Here is a 20468-nt window from a genome sequence, read left to right on the forward strand (position 1 = left end):
TTTCTGGCTCTGTTGATGATGCAGGGTGGTTGTGCACTTGTGGCAAAGCCTGGGTGGGTAGGACTGGGTGTGGTTTTTACCTGGCTGACAGCTGCTGGGCTGGCACAGTTCTTCTTGTAGCAGGCCAGCATGTGAGCAGTTTGATTCATCAGGATGTCCCTGACTGTCTTCAGGGGCTGGCTCAGAATGGCTTTAAAAGCTACAAGCACAGAATAAAAGCGTGTATTAAAAAAGACACTCTCTCAAAGTATCTTTGTCTGCTGCTAGTTTCTGATTTTCCAGACCTGAGGGCTGAGGCTGCTTTTCAGTCTCTTCTACAGGCACCCAAAACCCCACCAAACCCCCAACACTGTGGTAGGATGTCCACTGCCACTTACTGTGCCTGCCCAGTTCCGTGCATTACCTACACACAGCTATTGCTTTTTTGTCTAAAACAGGTAATTATTTGTCTTTTAAACTTCATAATACTTCAGGAATTGCTCAGGCACAGAGCAGCAAGTTATAAAAAATTATTTCCCACCAGGTAATCACTTCAGCCCCCTTTCCTTCCCCTTCATCCATGCCAAAGTGAAAAAGGAAACAAAACTGGTCTGTTGCAACTGTACCTGACTTAGCAAAGAAGTTGATAAGTGCATCAGTCTCACAGGTCCTGTAGACATCAGCTAACTGGGAGCTGCAATTCAAACCTAAGTTGTGTATGCGGATCCGCCTCTGGCCGCTCACGGACGTGTACAGCACAGCACACTGCAACACAGCACAAAGTGTCAGCACTGCAGCCACCCTCTGCACAGCAGGCACATGACACCTTCTGCAGCCAGGGCACCAGCATACCTGTGCTTCTCGGGGACATCTACCTGACATTGTGGAGGAAGGCATTCATCTTAACATCATCAAAAGTCCCACAGTCTCTAGAGGGGAAGTGAGGTTTAGCAATAGGGAGCTGCTCTTGAACAGAGGTCACAAGGAATTCCACAGCAATAACAACTGCCATGTAAGCAGCAATGAATCTCTTACTCCACATAAACTTATTTTCAGTGAAATGGAAAAAAACAAACAGCTGATGAGGTCTCAGTGAGAGTTTGGAAAGGCTCCGGGTACTCCTGAATAGAACATGCAGCACAGAGGTAGGGGGACACACTTTTTACTAGTGGTGTTATGGCACAAGGGTCTGTGCGAGGTGTGCCTTGTTCCCATCATTCCTACACCACTTCTCTGCTCTGGCTGCAGAAGGTCTTGCTCATCATTTTACAGTATACAGTAAAAAACCTAGGGTTTTTACCTGAATTAAGGCCCCAGTGTCTTCATTCAGTTTGTCGTCATGTTTGAACTCCACTGTCACTGCTTTGTCACAATCAATCGCTGCCATCTCCACATCTGTGGTATTGTTCATGTAAATGGCCCCAAAGAAGTCTGTAGCCCTGAAGCCTGCAGCCAGATTAAAACAGAGCATTTCACTAAAAAATGGCAAATTAAATTGACATCACTTACTGAATCAGGAGCCATTTTCCCTCAGGGCTTTACAGTCTCAGGAGTCCCTGCAACTGTCCTTGCTGATGGCATTTGTGAGAACTGGAGACAGGGAAAAGCTGTGACTTGGACACCCAATGCTTCTGCACTGCTGGCTTGGCCTCTTTGGGTGTGTCCCTTTCTCTGACACTTGCATTTGAGCTAAGAATGAATGAGAGAAGCTGGACAGACACAGGAATAGCATTTGAGTATGAAAATGAAGGCACAGGTCAGTGTCCAGCAGAAACACTTGTTATACAACTTCCTTGCAGTCCATGCTGTGTGCAGAGTGAGCAGAAGCCTTTCTCAGACTAGAAAATCAGTTAATAAGGGGCAATATACAGCAAGTATTTGTGTGTGTGTATATGTATGTAAGTAACAATATACAAACACACAGCCATGGATTTTGTCAGTCCATTCGATTTTCAAGAGGTACATAATGAAATTAAACCAGCCTGATCTTACAAGTGACTTGCATGGTCCTCCCTCATTAAAAATTCATTCCCATGGGTCCTCTTACCTGTACTTGTCCGAACCCTCATTGTTGCATCAAATCCCATCTTTTTTTGGATGTCCTTCCTGAGGTCACTCAAGAACTGGGGGCTGTCGGCATCGAGCTGCAAACACAAAGCGGAAGGTTCAGAGGTTCAACACCCAAGGGCAGCAGCACAGCAGTGACCCAACATCCCCTCCCATGAGCCCCATCTGCCCCCAGCAAATCTGTTCACAGCTCTTGAGCCCTTTAAAAAGGATTTCAAATATGGATTGTTGTTATCAGAATCGGGTATATGCAAGTGTCCACCACTCATCACCAGGCCTGGACATTAACTGGACATTCCTGCACTTCACCTTTCAGCAAAATTTTAGAATACCAGCCAGATTATTAGTACTTCAAGATCCAAATTTAAGCCTGACCTGCCATTGTTAAGTTTGAATTTTATCACCTGGAATTGATAATAAGGTCTTCCAGACTCACTCTGCCTTTAAGTTCCATGTCCAATCACACAATGGAATGAGATGAAAAACAACATTTTTCAGTTACTATCTGAAAGGCAGGAAACCTGCACCACTTACTTGGAAATTGTTGTACTTGTAGAGTGTTCCACCAGTGCACAGTGTGACAAGGCCCAAGGAGGCTACATCCACGTACTGATTTGGGAAGAGGAACAAATTCACACAGCAGCCACTGGCCACACAATCCTTGGCTAAGGCCTCATAATTTCCCTGTGGCTGGAAGAGGGTCTGCACAGGAATAAAAAAGAAAAGTGCCATCATCTTAGATATTAATCACAACTCAAAGGGCCAGATGAAGACAAAAAGATGAAGTTTGAAGTGAGCATGGCATTCCTCAAAACATGCTTGCCCTGCCCATGGATACAGGGAACACCTCAGTATGTTCTTGGAGAACCCATCACTACAGAGGCATCGTATAACTAAACACTACTGTGTAAAATAAAGTACAAGAAAAAAGACCAGTGCCCTGCTAGACAGATGCAGTGTACCAACAGTCCCCTCTCAGCTCAGAGCAGAAAATACCTTTTCCTTCTCTGTATTGAGCAGTTTTTTGTCATCTCTGTTTTTCAGCTTCCCCGGTGCTTCCGCAGTTGGCAGAGAAGAGTGGAAGATGAACAGTTTCCCAGCACATTCTGCAGCCTGTTCCAAAGACACCACAGGGGCACATTTAGTACTGCTGGGTTCACAAGCCCAGAGTCACACCCTGGGGGCTCAGAGAACCCTGGGCACTTTCTGCAAGCCCCTCAGAGGACAAGAATTCATCTCCAGGCTCAGGACTGAAGGAATGCAGTCAGGACTTCTGTCAGTTAGTAGCAGTCCCACACACAGGTTTGCTGGCCAAGCCATTCTGACAGCACCTTCTCCAGAGGCAGGAGGAGGACTTCCTCTCTTGGAGACTTGGATACAGGCATCAAAATACAAATACCCAAACTGGAGCAGATTAAAAGGAAATGCACTTTAACAGAAGAATTCAGTTCAGGCACACCAGGGTTCCATGCCTTTTGATAAATGGGTGACAATTCCATCCCTGTAGCAGACTCCACATTGAAATCTGCACTGCCAAGATGTACAAATCAGAAATCACAATGTTCACAAAACATTCCACCTTTCAAAATAAGCTGTGGCATTCTTCTGGCAAAACAGAAGTCTCTCTGCTATGGCAGAAACACAACGGAAGGCAGCACCTGACTGTTAAAATGGCTGAAATTTCACCCCTGGTGTTTCAAGAACAGTTACCTTTGGTCACCAGTGACAATTTCTTGAATTCCTTTGAAGAAGCCTTCTGCTGCAGGCTGAAAGACTTCCCAAATACCCATCAGGAATTAGTAATACTGGTTTGACAAAATTTCTAAAATATACATATTTTTAACACAATCCATCTATTCTTTTTAGACAAGAACTGTTTTCTTGAGCAAGGGTATTTGCAGATGAATACTTCAGAGTGAAAATCCTTACAAATTATAACTTAAAAATACTGAGTAATTAAGAGCTGCTTTCTTTTATAGCCATCATCAAAGGAATTTATGTCCCTTAAATTTGTTTTGCAGAAGTCCAGTATTAGGAAAAAGCATTCAGATGTGCTTTGCACACATACCTGCTGGTAGTATGAATAAAAAACAAGAAAGCAGGTATTAAATCAATATATAAAGAGCAGATGTGAGAAACGCTCACTTTTGTTTTGACAAATTTACGTACTTATGACAAATATGTACTCCAAATCCATGCTTTATTCATACAAAGCTGACAGATAAATCAACCATTGTAAAGCACCACTGGCTCTGCTCTGCCCCTGCAAATCTTGTTGTGAAGAGGGTGGTGTGCATTTAACTGGCAACGTGCCATGGGAATGTCTGCCCTTCAAGGGGTGTCCTGGACATACAGAAAGCAACTGGGCAGCACCTTGGCCTGTGGATTCCCTGCCAGCTGTATCCAAGCTGGGAGAACCTGTCAGTTCAACAGAAACCCCCCAGTCACAGCCTGATTCGGTCACAGACAGTTACAGATATTTTGTTTTGCAGAAGAATGAGAACAGCCAGACCAAAGTCTGATGTTGTTATTATTATACTGACTTTCCTGCCCTTCACACGTGCAAGGACTTGGTATCTGTGCAAACACAAGAGTATGGATTCGTTCTGCTGCGGTAACTAAAGACGTCTTTATTTCTCTTAAATGCTGAACAAGAAACTGCCTCCTGCTCCCCATCTTCTCCTGAACACTCCTCCTACATGGAATAGATTCTGGGGACTGGTTTCCCCCAGTAAGAACATCTGAGAGCAGATTATTACTCTGACTATGGCAGTTGGAAGGTACTGTTAGAATAATGGAACATTAGCGCTGGAAACAACCAACAACCTTTTTCCCACTGTGATGGGACTGACTTTTAGCAAACCTGATTTCAAGCTGCTTCTCTGACAGAGAGGAATGTTCTACCTTTAGTGCCTCCATTCCAGCCTGGATAACGGGAGCGAAGATGGTCTCACTCTCGTTAGTGTCTGCAAACAGCTCTGGAATCTGGTCCAACAAGCTATGGAAAGAGAAAGGATCAGTGTCTCAACTGGTCAGTGTAGTGTAATCCCCAAGCACACCTTGTAACATACCAAGTCTTCACACAGGAAGATGTTTATCATGAAAGTTTACAGTGCAAAAAATAATACAAATTTTCCTTGCTCAATTTCTTAGGATCCCAACCAGAACAAAAGAAAATATGCGTTTTTTAATCGTATGAGATGCACTGTTTCAAAGCTCATAACCCAAAGGAACATGGAATAAGTAAAAGAAAAGCTAACTATGAAGCAGTTCTGGTGTGCTGTAAGGACTTCAGAGTCCTAAGATCATCTGCAGGTGCACATCACGTGCATTGAAAGAGGGAAAACACCACGGGGCTCAGAGGCTCGCTCCCCTCCCAGCTCTGAGGCAGCATAGCTGAGAGGGGATTTACATACAGCCGACATAAACTTTCCAGTTTGGCACTGGAAAGCTGCTTTCTTTGCCTCGGAGGAGGAAACACAGGGCTTGAAGCATCTGCTGCCTTCTGAAGGGTTTCAATAGACACCCGCCTGCCCCAAAGCCCATCTGACTCAGAGGAATAATGCATATCCCACTCTGGTAAAGTGGAATTGTACTTTACTTGGTAACGACTGATCGGGATTCCTTGAAGTCAACAAGGAAACCATCCAGCAATGGAACAAAAACTTCTGCCACATCCGTGACCACCATCATCTGAGGCTGAGCTAAGCTGCTTTTTACATTGAAGAAGTGAAGGACCTTGTTGTAAGTGACAAAACCAACTCGAATTGCTGAGGATTCTTCTTGCTCTTCGCTGTAAGAAAAACAAAGCCCAACTAGTTATAATTCTGAAATGTTGACCTTGCAATAAAAGCATTCCTTTGACGTGCAAGGCTGCTCTCTGATCATTATCTGCACTGGGAACAACAAAGCAAACAACATCCAAGCAGATGTAACGGCCTCAATCTTTGCCTTAGGTCAAATTCAAACACCCCGATATAATCAACTGCTCTACTGTTTACCTTTTTAAAAAAGTTATGAAGTTACATCAACCCTATCAATGGTGCATCCCCCTCAAGCAGTCAAAAATCCTAGAGATAAAGAGTAAACCACGTTGACATCGTAACATGGGGAACACAGAACAGCTTAATTAGTCATGGAGCTTGATGAGGACAAAGTGCTATTCAAATTTTATACATACAGCACTTTGCAACTTCAGAGGGAAGCATCCAACCATCCCAAGTCCCAAGGGTGTTCCACACCAGAGGTTTGGGACCTTTATTCCAGATATTGCTCTTACCAGCGTCAGTCTGCACTGCCTCACTTCAACCAAGGTCTATCATAGTTTTAAATATTAGCTTTAAGCAGACAATTCTCTCTGTAGCTCACACACTAGTTATTTTTGAAGACTCACAAGGAGAAACCTGACCCACATGCATAGAAATGCATTCAAATATTTTTGGTTTTTATTTTTAATTATGTACCTAAAAATCATAACTGCACAACTCATTACTCTGGTTTTCTGAACTCATAAGCACATTTCTACAAACACATTTCTCAGTATTCATCAAAATAGTGTCAGGGAGGGTGTTCTCATTGGAACACAGGTTTGAAAATATCTGTCCTAAAATTTCAGCAATTCTTTTTCTGCACAAATTTCTTTTTTTATCCCAAGTCCTTCTCAAAGATACAAGCTCAGGGTGAATTCCCTGGAGATGGCTTTTCCCTCGTGTGGGAACAGCAGAATATTTCTGCAGGTGTCTTTGTCCACCAACAGAAAATGAACACACAGTGACCTCTGTGTCTAAGCAACACAGTCAAATTTTCACCACAGATTTTGGTGGAATGTCTCATGTTTGTCTTCTTTTAAATTAATATCACTTAAGCCAACAGACAAATCTGAGGAAGCTGAAGGGCCTGGCTTTCTTTATTTTTTAGTAGCTTTTTTCAGTGGACATGAAAACTTTGGTCCAAATTATTTCACAACAGATCTCGCAGAGTGCTGGTGAGAAGGATGAATATGTCTCTTCTGTGATATGGATCCACTTGCTTTCATTCCTCCTCTACTTGCCCTATTCAAGTTTCCAAACTGCCAAATGCTTTTTGTTACTCCACTCATGCCTCTTATTTTCTTCAGAGTCCTGACCAACCCTTATGGAAAACTCTGAGATATGTCTAGGATAATATCAAACCCTTGTGTCTCCAGTGTAATCCTCAGTGAAAAACTACTTGAGAGATGGCCTTACATGGGCATCTGATAAACTAAACCCCCACCCTGGACTGGAATTTCTTTCTGGCACAGGGATTCCAGAAGATGGTATGAAAAAAGGTTTCTAACATATCCCAGATTGTCCCAAGGATGTCATTTCCCACCCTTCCTCACACGGCTCCCTTCATTTCTTTAGTTGGCTCTCCTTCTGCAAGCATTGTTATTTAGAAAGCGTTTTCTTTCTGGATTTTTTTTTTAATATACCTTTATATGTAGACAAGAAACCTCTCTTCTACTTCATTTTTCACTCTTTCCCTGCTTTCATTTCCCTACATGTCTGTGTTATTTAAACTATAGAAAACTGCACTCACACATGAAAACCTACACTAAAATGATTCACTATCAATAATATGGACCAGTAGTAGCACTGCTGCTGTGTGTTTCATGCTCTCAAAGCACATGTGCTCTATTTCATGAAATGGTTGTGGCCTACAAGATCTGTTCTCTCAGATACAAACCAGGACAGAGAAGTCTCCAAGTGCAGCAAGAAGCTTTAAAAGTTTTGCTAATTAACAGTAAGAGCTAAAGATACAAGCCACCAGCACTAAGGGTTTAGAGAGACTGGCTACTCCTGAGTATTCTGGTTTGGGTATTTCCCTGTTTAATTCAATGAGAAAAGCAGAACTGCAGCAAGTGAAGTGGAACTCTGAGCTGTGACTGAGCTGATAACACCACTAGAGTTCACTGCAAGAAAGGAAAAGAACACAAGCTCCATGTGCAGCAGCATGACAGATTCTTTCTGTTCATCCACTAAGCCCAGACATCCCAGTGTAAGAATTGCCAGCAGTGTTGAAAATTAACATTTGGTTACTATCATGCAAAAATCTCCTGTGCTGGAAATTCTGACATTTTCCATAGCTTGGTTTTGCCTTTCAACATGCAAAGCTGCATGAGAAGTGCAGTGTAGTGAGTTAAGCCAAGCACACTGATGTCTCTTTACCTTGGAAGTTTATCTAGCAGAGTCTTCAGTTCATCACATATGAGTTTCACTAGGCCACTCTTTATGTTCCTGTATGATACATCAATCATGAAGATAAAAGCTGGTGGATTAGGAGGTTTCTTGTCCTACACAGAAAAAAAAAAAAAAAAAAAAAGACCATTCACAAGTAAAATTAGACAGTGTCCTGTTATGAGGAAAAATATTAGAGATGGTACCATTAGGCAATGCAAATACAGTGTTCAGTTGCTTGAAAAACGCTGTGAATTGTAAATAGTAACTACAGCAGAGAGTTGACACGTATTGGGTAAAGTCCAGCCCTGGAATAAAACATTATCACTGGAAAACAGTATTCTAATGGAATAGAATATCTAAAGGGTAACAGTTCTTCAGATAAGATGAAGCACAAACTTTTCTGCTAGAACTCAAGTGTTTAAACAAATTTGCCTTTTGACTTTTTTCTGTACCCCTGCTTTCCTCTGAGAGTTCCTCTTATCCACAGTGTAAGTGGCACACAAATTGTGCATACACTACTGACACAAGTTTCTGTAAGTAAGTAAAAGTAAGAGGAAAGTTTGTTTAAAAAAAGTAATGCCAAGAGATGTAGCTAGGAAGTTAATACATAATGAACAGAGCAAGAGTAAACATCACATGCCCTAAAATGCATTCTCTTAATTCCCATTAAATGAGGAGGAGTAGTCATTATTTGGTGTCAAATTCAGGACAACTTCTTCATTACAGTTTCACTTCCTTCATATAGAGTTCTGACCTCTTAAACAAATTATACTTGTTAAACTAAACCCTGGAAAAATTCTAGTAAAGAAAAATTCATCTAAATTGAATTATGACTTATCTTTAGTCTCTGGGAAACTTTAAACTAACCTGACCATTATACCCTTGATCTCACTCATTTGACTCATGCAAATCAGGATTAATTCCTGATTCCAGCGAACCAAAACCAGGCAATACTTTTCAAATCTGTTCTGTTTACTGTACTTGGATTCTTGTGTAAGAAACTGCAGCAAAACTGCTTCTAAACTCTTGTATCAGATCAGCATTTAGAAACAATCTCTGCCTAAGTTCTGACAAATATATGGCAGAGAGGAGGACTTGTGCTCTCACCACATCCGCTCAGCAGGAGTGCAATAATGCAAACCAGCTGGGATTTGTTAACATTTTTTGTAGCTGTTCATCCTTGTCATTTGATAAGCACAAAAGGAAATGACTTCTCAGTTCTGGTCTCAAACTGGATTTATAAAAGAACGGAACCTCTGCAACTTGGAGCCAAATGAAAAGTGAATTACAAAATAATGCTACATTTAATGACTTAGCATTTCCAGAGCAGAGGGCTATTTTGTAAGAGATTTCCTTTTTGTAACATTGCAGTAAGTCTGTGGATACATCTTTGGAGCAAGCAGGCAGACCAGACTGGATCACTTGACAAGGAAATGCCCTGATTTAAATTACCTGGCAGAAGCTGGGGCTTCAGAATTTGATGGAGCTTCACTGGATGTACACTGAGTTTCCTACACTGTATTTCTGCAACATCCCACCACAATTCTCTCCTGCTTTGGGCTTTAACCCAGCTTTCAATCAAATCTTATAGGATATCTCAGAGATCTCACTGGATTTTGGAGCAGCGTGAGCAAGCAGAACTGAACCTTTTCCTTTTCTTCATACCAGCAATAATTTGATTGTCTGAAGGAGACACTGGTAGCTACTTCAAGATTTTGTAGGACCCAGTTGCCTTTTCTAACCTTATCATGGCCTCAGCTCCACTCACAGGAAGAAAATTCTGCCTGATTCCAGCAAGAACAGAAAACCAGGTCCGTGCTGCGCTCAGATGAGGTCACACTTGCAGTTTTGTAAAACGAGCTGAAGTTTGAAAAGATTAAGTAATTTATGCTTTCAGAAGTATCAAATAGAGTTCTGTAATAAAACCAACTACAAATATTTAGAGTAACATGAGTGGGCTCTGGATTGAGTTCTTCAGTGAGTTGTTATTAGAAGAGAGAACCAATTCCACCCTAACTTACTGGTCAGAACACGAAGAAGACTCTTGCCAGGAACAGATTACAAGGTCAAAGATTATAAGATTACAAGGTCAAATTCCCTTGCTAAGGTTTAGGGTATTAGGAAGGGAATTTAGGCATGTGTGGGTATTCAAAACCGGTAGACATGCATCTAAAATGCAACAAAGCACCAGAATTTCAAAGATATTCCCCAAACAGTGCAACATGCTGCATAGGACCAAACACACTTCACTTAAAGACTGGTGATCTGTGATTTTGCTGCACTGCTTGTTATTCTTGCTTGTCTCATGTTCTGCAGCACAGAAGAACTAAACATTGTATTCTCCACATCTATCCACATTTCCTAAAATGCTCCTGGAAAGTGATGGGCAGCTCACAAGTGCATTTACTCTGAGGAGCTTGTTTGTAACACTGTTTGTAACCCTGGTTTGCACACTGGCAGTACTCACTCGGCAGTAGTCCAGAGTAGCCACGTACTCATAAGATCCCAGGGACAGCTCAGGCCTTTCATAGTGGTCTATCCGTCGGCCCATGTGGTCCAGGTGTTGAAAGAAGAATGGGGGGACTACAAGCCAATGCAAGAACAGGAAAGAACATTTATAATTGGGGAAAGAGAGGGACAACACAACAAACTCTTTCAGCAGATGCGATACGCTCCAAAGCAGTAAGGAATCAAGTGGGTTTGTGCTAACAATTTACACAGTGCCAGTCTTATGGTTCCTCAATGAATATATACTCAGAATGCTTATTTTTCACATTTTTGCCTGTAAAAGTGCACATGTGTTTGAGTGAGTGGAATATCAACCTAGTTTCTTAGCCATTCTCAGTCCTTATCAATGATTTTTCTTACAGTGCTTTCTGACTAAGACACTGTAGTAACTCCACTCTAGAAGGAAAAGCAGAGAGATCTCTTTCTACTCCCATCTAAATCAGTGGCAAACACTCAGAGCAGCAGGGGAACGGGGCAAAATTAAAATGATTTAAAACGACACTGCAACTTAAATGTCTTTCTTGAAGTGTTCCCAATGCATCTAAATTTCCCTTTATGAGAGTTTAAATTGTTAACAAACGATGACATTTATTATCTGCTATGCCCACACAAACATCAGAGCTCCAGGCAGCAAAGCAGTTGGAGCGACTCTGACAAGGCTCACGTTTCAGAGTTGAAAAGATGACTGTATTTGGGAAAGCACCATACTCCTGTGATCCAGCTGAGGAAATCCAGCTTGATACAAATGTCTAGAAAGGCTAGTTCTGACAAAGCTTTGGGATTTTGCCAAGAGCAGAGGAACAGTTATGAGTCACATGCAGCACACTTGAACAAATATGGCATGGTATCTTCTGTGAAAACCAACACTTGTCACAGCAAGATTAATAGCTTATTTAACCACTGTACCCACAGTCTTGCACAGGATGAAGCTAACATGGGTCTAAATGTTTGCTTCTTGCTGTAAATTTGCATTTCTTAAAGAAATTAATGTCTTCTTTCAGCACAAAGATTGCATTCAATTAACAACACACACAGTTCTGTGTCCTATGTTGTCATAAAATTTTTAAAATTAAGTTTTAATCATACCAGATTTGATTTCATGAGTCAGCATTGTTTTATGTATACTTTTCTTAAACTGGACTGAACAAATGTTTCCCTCTTCTCTTCTTGGGAATTGATTTTTTTTTTTTTTTAATTTGTGAAATAAGCCTAATGACTGCATCTCCCCAAACTATCTTTTATTATATGAGCAAGTGAAGAAAATAATCTTAAGGGTGCCATTTCTTTTTAGTCTTGGGGAATTGCCATGAATCCCGGATCACAGAACCATCACTTACCATCATTTATACAGTTACAAAATGCACACTGGTACCTCCTGCCCCCCTCGATGAACTGCATGAAGGGACACATGTAAGCTTTGCAGCGGTTGCAGCGGATGGGGCCGGTCTCCCCGTGGTTCACCAGATAAAGAGGTGTCTACAGAAAGAGACAGAGCCATGTAAACATGAATCCAAGGAGAGCTACAAAGAGTTAATTCAGATTTAACTCGTTAGAGACCACCTGATTAAGACATCGTTTATTGTTCAGCACTCACACAAAGTGCTGAGCCCCAGAGAGCCCCTCAGGGGCTGAATTCACAAGTTCATGTTTATCAGAAAATGAATAAGGGTTCAGACCAAAACCCCACAACGTTTTGCAAGCATTGGAAGTTTAGGGCTCCAGGCTGATTTTCTCCAGCAAAGGGTAATTTTTACAGCTCACTAAGAAAAATCTGCTGGAGTCAGGTCTTTTGGCTTTTCTGTCAGATGGAGCTTTTCCTGAAGAAATCTACTGCTGCTGGTCAATTGCAAAAGGGCATTTGTTGAGAAAGCCCTTTAATATTATGTCCTAAACACTGCCTCCTGTGCTGCCTCTTTACATGCTAAACTCCAGTTTAAATGATGTCAGGGTCACCAGCTAGAGGGGGAGATTTAGGAGAAATACTAATATTTATTGAAGGGAAGTGCATACAGCAAACAAGTACAGTACCTCAAGCACTTGTCAGCTCAATTACACTGACCATGCTTGCTTACAGCCCCTGCCAAAACCCACAGCTAAGGGAAAACATTTTCCAGATGCCTCTTTCCATAAAAACTGCAGCAACTGTGATTATTCTTAGAGTTAGAAAAGTCATACTTGAAACCACTACAGAAATGGAAGTTTACTCAATTATTTGTGAAACACTATTTTTTTTTCCTTGCTCCCTTCATCCCCAGCTAAAAATCTCAAAAGGTAAGAATAAGAAATGTCCAGAGTTTGGTCACAGCAGATCCCTACAAGAAGGAAAATGCTGACAATGCCTTTCAATGCTAACACATCACATTAGCACATTCTTTCTTTGGTTTTTTTAATGATTATTCTGTCTCTTCTTAAGGAATGGGTGTATTTCATCTATTATACACTTTATGTTTTACTGCTACTTGAGCATGCATTTTGCCAAGGATTTTCTACATACAAGTAGATTTTTACTACAAGGGTTTTAAGTGCTCCCTCCTGCTCAGCTGAGATACTCTTTTGAGTTCTTTCCTCTAGGCGAATTGAATTTAACCCAAATTAACCAATAATGCCAGCTGGCAAATACCAGGGTCATTTTTCAGACATGAAAGCTTTGGCCACGAAACTTGCTCATCAGCCACAACGGCTTAATAAGGTTTAAAAGTTCTGGGTTTTGTTCATTACTTGGCAATTTTCTGATTATCATTCTGCTGTATTAGTTTAATGAGACCTGGATCTGGCTTGTAGTTAATATTATCATAACATCTGACCTGGTAGGGGAAAAAACCAAGACTAAACCAACTCCTGATGAGTTTATACTCAGTAACTTTCAACCTTGGTTTGATACACTTAATATTTAATATCCAAGAAAAATTACTCTCCAAAATGTTCACAATTTGATACATCAAAATTAAGACTTTTACATAAAAGGCATAAACAAGAACAACTAAAAAATAAATGTTGTGAAGTTCAGAGCCCAAGTATCTACATTCGTACAACAGGTAATACATTACCTTCTTGAAGACAAAAAATTTAAGAGCAAAAAAAAGGAAAGAAATAACATGCAGAAATGACAAAATCACAGAGTCTGTTCAACAAAGAAAATTTTTAAAGCAGCCTTATCTGTCTCCTTACCAATTTATTAATTGGAATTTTTAGAAAATAAATGGAATTCACATATTAGTGTTTTCTTTAACACTTCAGAATATTACATCAATAATTAAAACATTTAATGAAAAAGCTGTCTGTGTAATAACCACAAAAGAACTCAGACCAAAAGCATCCAAAATCCACTTCTGAATGAGAACAACAGAGTTGTGAAAGAAACTTCACCTCCAAAAAGCTGCAATTTTTCAGTGCATTGTGCTGTAGAACCAGACATCCCAGCACTCCATCAAGAGGAATGAATTTTTCTGTGTGTAAACTGCAATTGCATATCCAAACATCAAAGTAATTTCTGATTTCTGTCAGGGCAATACAACTTTTTTTTAAAAAAAGTAAATTTCTGTGGGAATGTACAAAGGTAAGTAATACTGTACATGCAAAAAGTCCTGAGTTTAAATTAAGGATACATAAAAGCAGAACAGAAAAAAAAAAACCAAAGTGATACTGAAGGGAAAGTCTTGTTTGGTGTGCTCCACTCTCTGTAGATGTCACTGTACACCAGAAGGAAAAGCAGAGAGATCTCTTTCTGCTCCCATCTAAACCAGTGGCAAACACAGCAGCAGGGGAATGGGGCAAAATTAAAAAACAGGTTTTTAATTTGGGGAGTTTTGTTGGTTGTTTTGGGGTTTTTTTTAGTAAATGCAATACTCCTGTTTGTTTTGCCTTTCCACCTACAAAGTATCAGCATTTTCTTTCTCTCTTGTCTCATAAAGAATCAGATTTTGCTGGGAGGCACAACATTTTAGGTTAGAGCAAAGGAGGATTGGGCAGGAGATGGAAAATGCTACAAGGGACCTGCACAAAGTTTAATTTCTCTGGAACCTTGAGGCCCCAGTGAAGTGCAAGCCCTGAGAGTTGATCTGATAAACCATAACTTAACCCCAAATACAGCTGCAATAAGAGGAGTTTTATTTTGGAAATATTTCAGCAAGACCATCTCTCAGGAGTCAGAAAAATATCACAATGCAACAGACAGACATTGGTGGCACAGCTCCAAGATAAAACACACCCATAAAAATTTCTAAAGGGATTATAACCTTCACTTTAAAGCCTGAGAAAGCTGAATTTCTATTGCTTGCTATAAAAATGAAGTCCTGACACGCTCCTGAGGGTGATGCCTGCAAACTATCACCATATTCATATTGCAGGATCTGCAGCACAGCTGCAAATTGTAAGTGTAGGAGTAAGGACTGTGCTAAAGCTCCAGATCACCATGGCACATCTCTGGGAAAGCAGTGTGAAGAGAAAAATCCTAAGTGAGAGATCCTCTGGAGAACAAGAGAGGCACATACAGATACTGAAGAAAAAGCCATTTCTCAGACAGCAAAATAAACAGATCAGTGTCTCTATCACACCCGTACAATGTAAGCAGGGCTTCTAGAGTTGTTACTGACAGTTGCATTGATGAAAATCTAAATAAACCACTAAAATATTCCTATGAGAATTTCAAGATATGCTACACAATGTAACTTTCTAATGAACAAAGAAGGAAGGCTTTGTCCAAGCGTGGCACTGCTGCCCCAGGAAAATGTTATGTTTAATTAGTACGCTAAAAAAGATGACAAAAAACTAATCAAAGAGAATTCTGAAATATAACACTGATGTTTTTGGAAAAAAAAAAAACAGGTCATGAACCAAAGTGTCTCTGTTTCCTAGCACTGTTGAAGGGGTTTGTTGTCTTTTATTCTATCATCATAGATTGCTTTTGAGAAAGATTAACCAGTCTACAAATAATCCCTTAGTTTTGAGTTGCTTTACTGAGTCACATTAAAACGTCAAGAAAGCATTTCCTTTTGTGATGTTCCCACTGTCTTTTATCAGAAGCCATTCCCTCTGAAGGCAGGAGTTATTTTGCCAATTCTTGGTTTTCAGATGCTGAACATGCTCAGCCGCCTCAGCTGATGACTCTGTCCAAATTGGCCTCTCTCCTCTGCAAGGTTCACAGCAGGTTCAACTATTTTCTGTAGCACCCTCCTTCTCCATTGATTTCTTTGTTTGTTTGCAAGACTGCAGCAAGGCTAAAGCATCGCCCACACGATGCAGGATGTCCTGGCTCTGGCCTGGTTTTCACAGACCACATAAAAATGCCAAAAGCATGTTCAAACCTCCCGGCTCAAAGCCCCTCCGGGCCCAGGCTGCACACACAGCCCTGCAAAACACACCATGGCACGGTAGCTGAATCTCAAGTGGACACAGCACATGGGATATGATCCAGCGTGTGGGAAAAACAACAGAAAACTATTTATCAGCTTCTGTGGATCATGCCTCAGCCTATCCCTGAAACCCTTACTCAGCACCCCCTTTTTAAGGGGAATATTGCAATTAACTGAACAGAGTTGGCAGCATGAAGAGTGTAAATACAGATTACAGTCTATTTAACATGAGAAGAAGGATTCGTAAAAGTTTGAGGATGGGAGGAAAATACATGTAATAATGACAAAATGTTGATGTAAAAAAAAATACCAACATTAATTAGCTTACTTCTTTAGAACTTGTGTATTATATGGGGGACAGAAGGAGAGGGAAAGAAAGGTTAACGAGAGGCATCCCAAGCTCTGCTGGTGGGAGCCCCAAGGATTAAGAGGGCAGTGCTCTGCAGCACCTCTCAGCTTTGCAGTGCTGGCTGCCCTATGGATGCAGGGACAGGCTGTATCTGGAGGAAAGGCCAGCAGCCAGGATTAGCTGATGAGAGAAGCAGGAGCATGAAATTGGCTCATCAAAAAATGGTGCAGCAAAACACACTTCCACAACGTCAGCCCTGGAAACCCATCAGGTCTCAGCCAGACCTGCCTCAGCCCAGCAGGAGAGGGAGCTGCTGCAGGGGCACAAACCCAAGGGAAGAACAGGGGCCAGACAAACCTGCCCCAGGACAGCCCTGCTCCTGCTGTCAGCACCCCTGAGGGTGACAAGCACATGTTAAATCACATGCCAGGGCTGAGCTTCAGGGCTGTACCAACCCACAGCTCCACTTCCCACCTTAGGAGCATCAGGGGTGGTCCAGCACTGCAGTCCTTGTCTGAGACTCTTAGGCAAGACTGTTACACTAGCTGTAAAACCACTGGAAAGGAAGACAGGCAAGGTTCATTTCTCCACAGAAATGGTAAGTAGTAATTACAAGGGATTAGCTTTACTGGTCATAAGATTTTCACATTAAAATTCAAACTGGATTTTCAGTGATATGATCTCTGTCTGGCTTATTCTACAAAACCAAACAGAACTCTTAAAGACACCTCATTCAGGTATGATTTCTGTTTTTCGGCAAATCACTGCAGGAGAGGTCTAGAGGGTCTTCCAGATGCCAGACTGAATTTGGGCACAAAATACTGATTTCTGGACAGGCTCAGTCTCTTACTGTACAGTGCTGTATGATTTATCTCATAATTTTCTTTAAGATAGCTAAAGAAATTATAAATCCAACACACGATTTAAAACACAGGCACAACCTGTAAAATACAAAGATAATGGGTTACTTGGCACATTAATTCTGTTCTAAGAAGTCCAAGACCATTTAATCCAAACAAAGCTGTGACCATTTCTGTATCCCTAGGACAGGCAATAAAGCAACACTCCAACAATAAAACAACATGCTCATGGAACATGCAGCTCTAGGTTTAGAGAACAACTGTTTCAGTTTATACAGGAATCTAAGTGTGCTATAGTGACCTCTGAAGCAACACTCTCCTACATGAAATTCTGTACCAGAACATTATCAACTCACACCTTCACAAAACAACAACAAAAACATTATCAACTCACACCTTCACAAAACAACAAAACCAAAACCCCATGCTGGATTTCAGATCCATTGTGGCCTGCTGGGCTATCAGCAACTCTAGGGACTAATTAGATGTTGGGAATTTTTCCTTTTTCTACACACACACACACATATATAGGTGGACAGACAGATGTGTCTCCATATACATAATGTATTTTATCAGTACATGAGAGAAAAGCAATTGCTGACCTGAGATCATGCATGAAAATCTAATGAGTGGAAGGTTTCCTTCCTTCTCAAAACCAGAGCTGTTTCTCTTTTGTTAGAAGGCATTACTTTGACTTTTTCAACTGACTACTCACGTTTGCATTCCTGAGAATTTTCACAACAGGAACTGTCTGGTTCCTACTTTTGCACAGCCAAATATATTAAAGAAAGAAATTTTAATTAGGGAAAAAAGCACAAAAATGTTTAGGAGTATCTTAATTAGAGATGAAAAGAATAGTCCTGCTTACATGCAGCCTTTCCTGGACAGTATTTATTAGTGAACACACCTCTAAGGCTAATTAATTTATTTCCACTGAAATCAGTAAGAAATGGGAATAGTTGAAGCATCATGCTGCATTCCCAAGCCAACTAGAGCTAGCCAATTGCCACAGGAGAACTCAGAAAGTACAAGGAGAATTTTTGCTATGTGAACAAAAAGCAGTGCTGAACAACTTCCCCTCTGTAGCAAGGACACTTGGGATTAGTTTAGTGTCCTTTATCAAAAAGTCAAGTCCTTTCTAGGATGGTAGCTTTGAAGGTCAATAGTAAAACTGTTACTGCACAAATACCACAGTAGGTCAGAACGTTCTCACAATAAGTCTCTCTTTCATGAATACTTTTGCTACTACAATAGCTGTGATGCTTCAAGCAGACTCCTGAACCTTCAAACATTAATAGTATCTGTCTGTGACTTACAACCAGCCTCCTGTGTTTTATCAGCACAGCTGTGTGGAACTGAGTTAGGGCAGTGTGCTGTTTGGGTTGGGGTACAGTTCCTTTCCTCGCAGTGCCTGGAATGGGGCCGTGTATTGGACGGGTGCTGAACACAAGGATGATAACACAGAGATGTTTCTGTTCTTGCTCAGCAGGGCCAAGGCCCTCCCTGCATTCCACACTGCCACGCTGTCAGGAGCCTGGAGAGCTGACCCCAAGTGACCACAGGGATCTCACAGACAGTAAATAAAATGGGGGAACAAGGAGCAATGGGGACACTCGGAATGATGCTGTTTGTCTGGGATGGGGCCCTGCTCTCCTGGGGATGGCTGAACATCTGGCTGCCCATGGGAGGCATGAACTAACTCCTTGATTTGATTTGCTGGTGTGTGTGGCTTATGCTTTCCCTATTAATCTTTGTGTCAAGGCATGAGTTTTCCAGCTTTTAGCCTTCCCATTCCCTCCCTGATCCCAGTGGAGGGGGAGTGAACTGCCTGGGGTTAGACCATGACGTGAGGAAAGCAGTCCTGGGAAGGACACAGGCCTTCTCTACTGAGGACATGATCTGTGCCTCTACTAAGCAAGCACACAACTTTGTGTAGTAACACACTTTACACAGTGGCATCCAAAACACAACACTGCATAACATGCACAGATAAATAAAACATGCAAGAAGAACTCCAGTTTAAAAAGCAAAATACAAACCTTTCCTCTGGAAGTTGCCCAGTACCAGTGTGTTCTGACTCTCTGAAGTTTACAAGAAATAGATCAATAGCCCAAGTGATATTTAACTTGAGTGTCATTTTTGTTGGCAAAACAAATTATCAGTATTATTGGCCAGTTAATTAAATAGATATAACACTTTTTATTTGTCTTTTATATGTACTGTTGCTCAATTACATTTTTCTTCTGCCATTACAATTCTGAAGCACAGTGACAGTCTCTGACTTACCAGAAACTAGTTACTACATCCTTATAAAGGCTTTTTCTCTGTCTTAATTTCTAATTTGTATAAAATCAGTCAAGAACTCTGATTACAATATAAATTATATAATTGTCATATTTTCAAGTCACTGTCCTCATCTCTATCAGAATTACATCCTTACCATAACAACAGTGGGTGCAGGGACCAATATACCAAGAAGTATTTTAAAGGGTGTATTTTAGGACTGTTTTAAATGCACACTAAAAACCAAAAGACAGAAGAAAGCAAATGAGAAAATTTGCTTCAAAATAGAAGAAGCTCTGAAAAAAAAAAAAAAGAAGGTACTGCTAAACCTGCCTCTGAATGCTCATTCTAGTTACAGAGTGTAGTTACAGGCTAACAAAAAACTTTCTCCTAGATGATGAAGTCTTGGGAAGCAATCCAATTCCAAATGATTTACTACCAAGTGCAGACCAGCACAGGGCATTCTACATAAAGAAAGCCTCATCTAATACAGGATTTATGCCCCTCTAAATTAGGCACAGTGAAACCAAGCTTACAGGCACTGACCTCCAGAATGCTCTAACAGTTTCTGGGTGAAGCACCTGCAGATGCCTCAGAGTTCTGGGCTACCCAAACCATGAATGGCAGAGTCTGGCACCTCAGAGGAGCTTAGCAAAACCCCCAGACATTAACCTGCCACTGGTAAGGCAAAAAAGATTGCCCTGCTCCAAGCAGATTTAAAACTATGAGCCCAAAGTCTCAGCCCTCTCCCAAATGAGCACCAACAAGGATGCATTGGAAATGGTTTTATTTTAATACCTGGAAAATGTGTGTTTAGGCTCACACCAGCATGATATAAAGCAATATATATTAAGGTACATCACACATGCAG

At 41.1% G+C, this 20468-nt stretch overlaps 2 protein-coding genes across 3 annotated transcripts in view; one reads left to right on the forward strand and one right to left on the reverse strand.

The window, feature by feature from the left end:
* SYNPO2 (synaptopodin 2) overlaps nt 1-20468 on the forward strand; it is a 295612-nt gene that overhangs the window by 167490 nt on the left and 107654 nt on the right. The window lies entirely within an intron of this gene.
* The window catches only part of SEC24D (SEC24 homolog D, COPII coat complex component), a 38153-nt gene that overhangs the window by 3719 nt on the left and 13966 nt on the right, over nt 1-20468 (reverse strand). For both annotated transcript variants that reach the window (XM_066318423.1, XM_066318422.1), the window contains exons 8-18: nt 12092-12230; nt 10714-10829; nt 8235-8359; nt 5648-5839; nt 4951-5044; nt 3043-3159; nt 2581-2748; nt 2027-2123; nt 1280-1425; nt 606-744; nt 81-199 (exon numbers count right to left, since the gene is read on the reverse strand). In XM_066318423.1, the coding sequence (XP_066174520.1) occupies nt 81-199; nt 606-744; nt 1280-1425; nt 2027-2123; nt 2581-2748; nt 3043-3159; nt 4951-5044; nt 5648-5839; nt 8235-8359; nt 10714-10829; nt 12092-12230 (1452 nt within the window). The remainder of the gene's footprint in view (nt 1-80; nt 200-605; nt 745-1279; nt 1426-2026; nt 2124-2580; nt 2749-3042; nt 3160-4950; nt 5045-5647; nt 5840-8234; nt 8360-10713; nt 10830-12091; nt 12231-20468) is intronic.

The sequence above is a fragment of the Sylvia atricapilla genome, chromosome 4, assembly GCF_009819655.1.
Source record: "Sylvia atricapilla isolate bSylAtr1 chromosome 4, bSylAtr1.pri, whole genome shotgun sequence".
Taxonomy (NCBI): Eukaryota; Metazoa; Chordata; class Aves; order Passeriformes; family Sylviidae; genus Sylvia; species Sylvia atricapilla.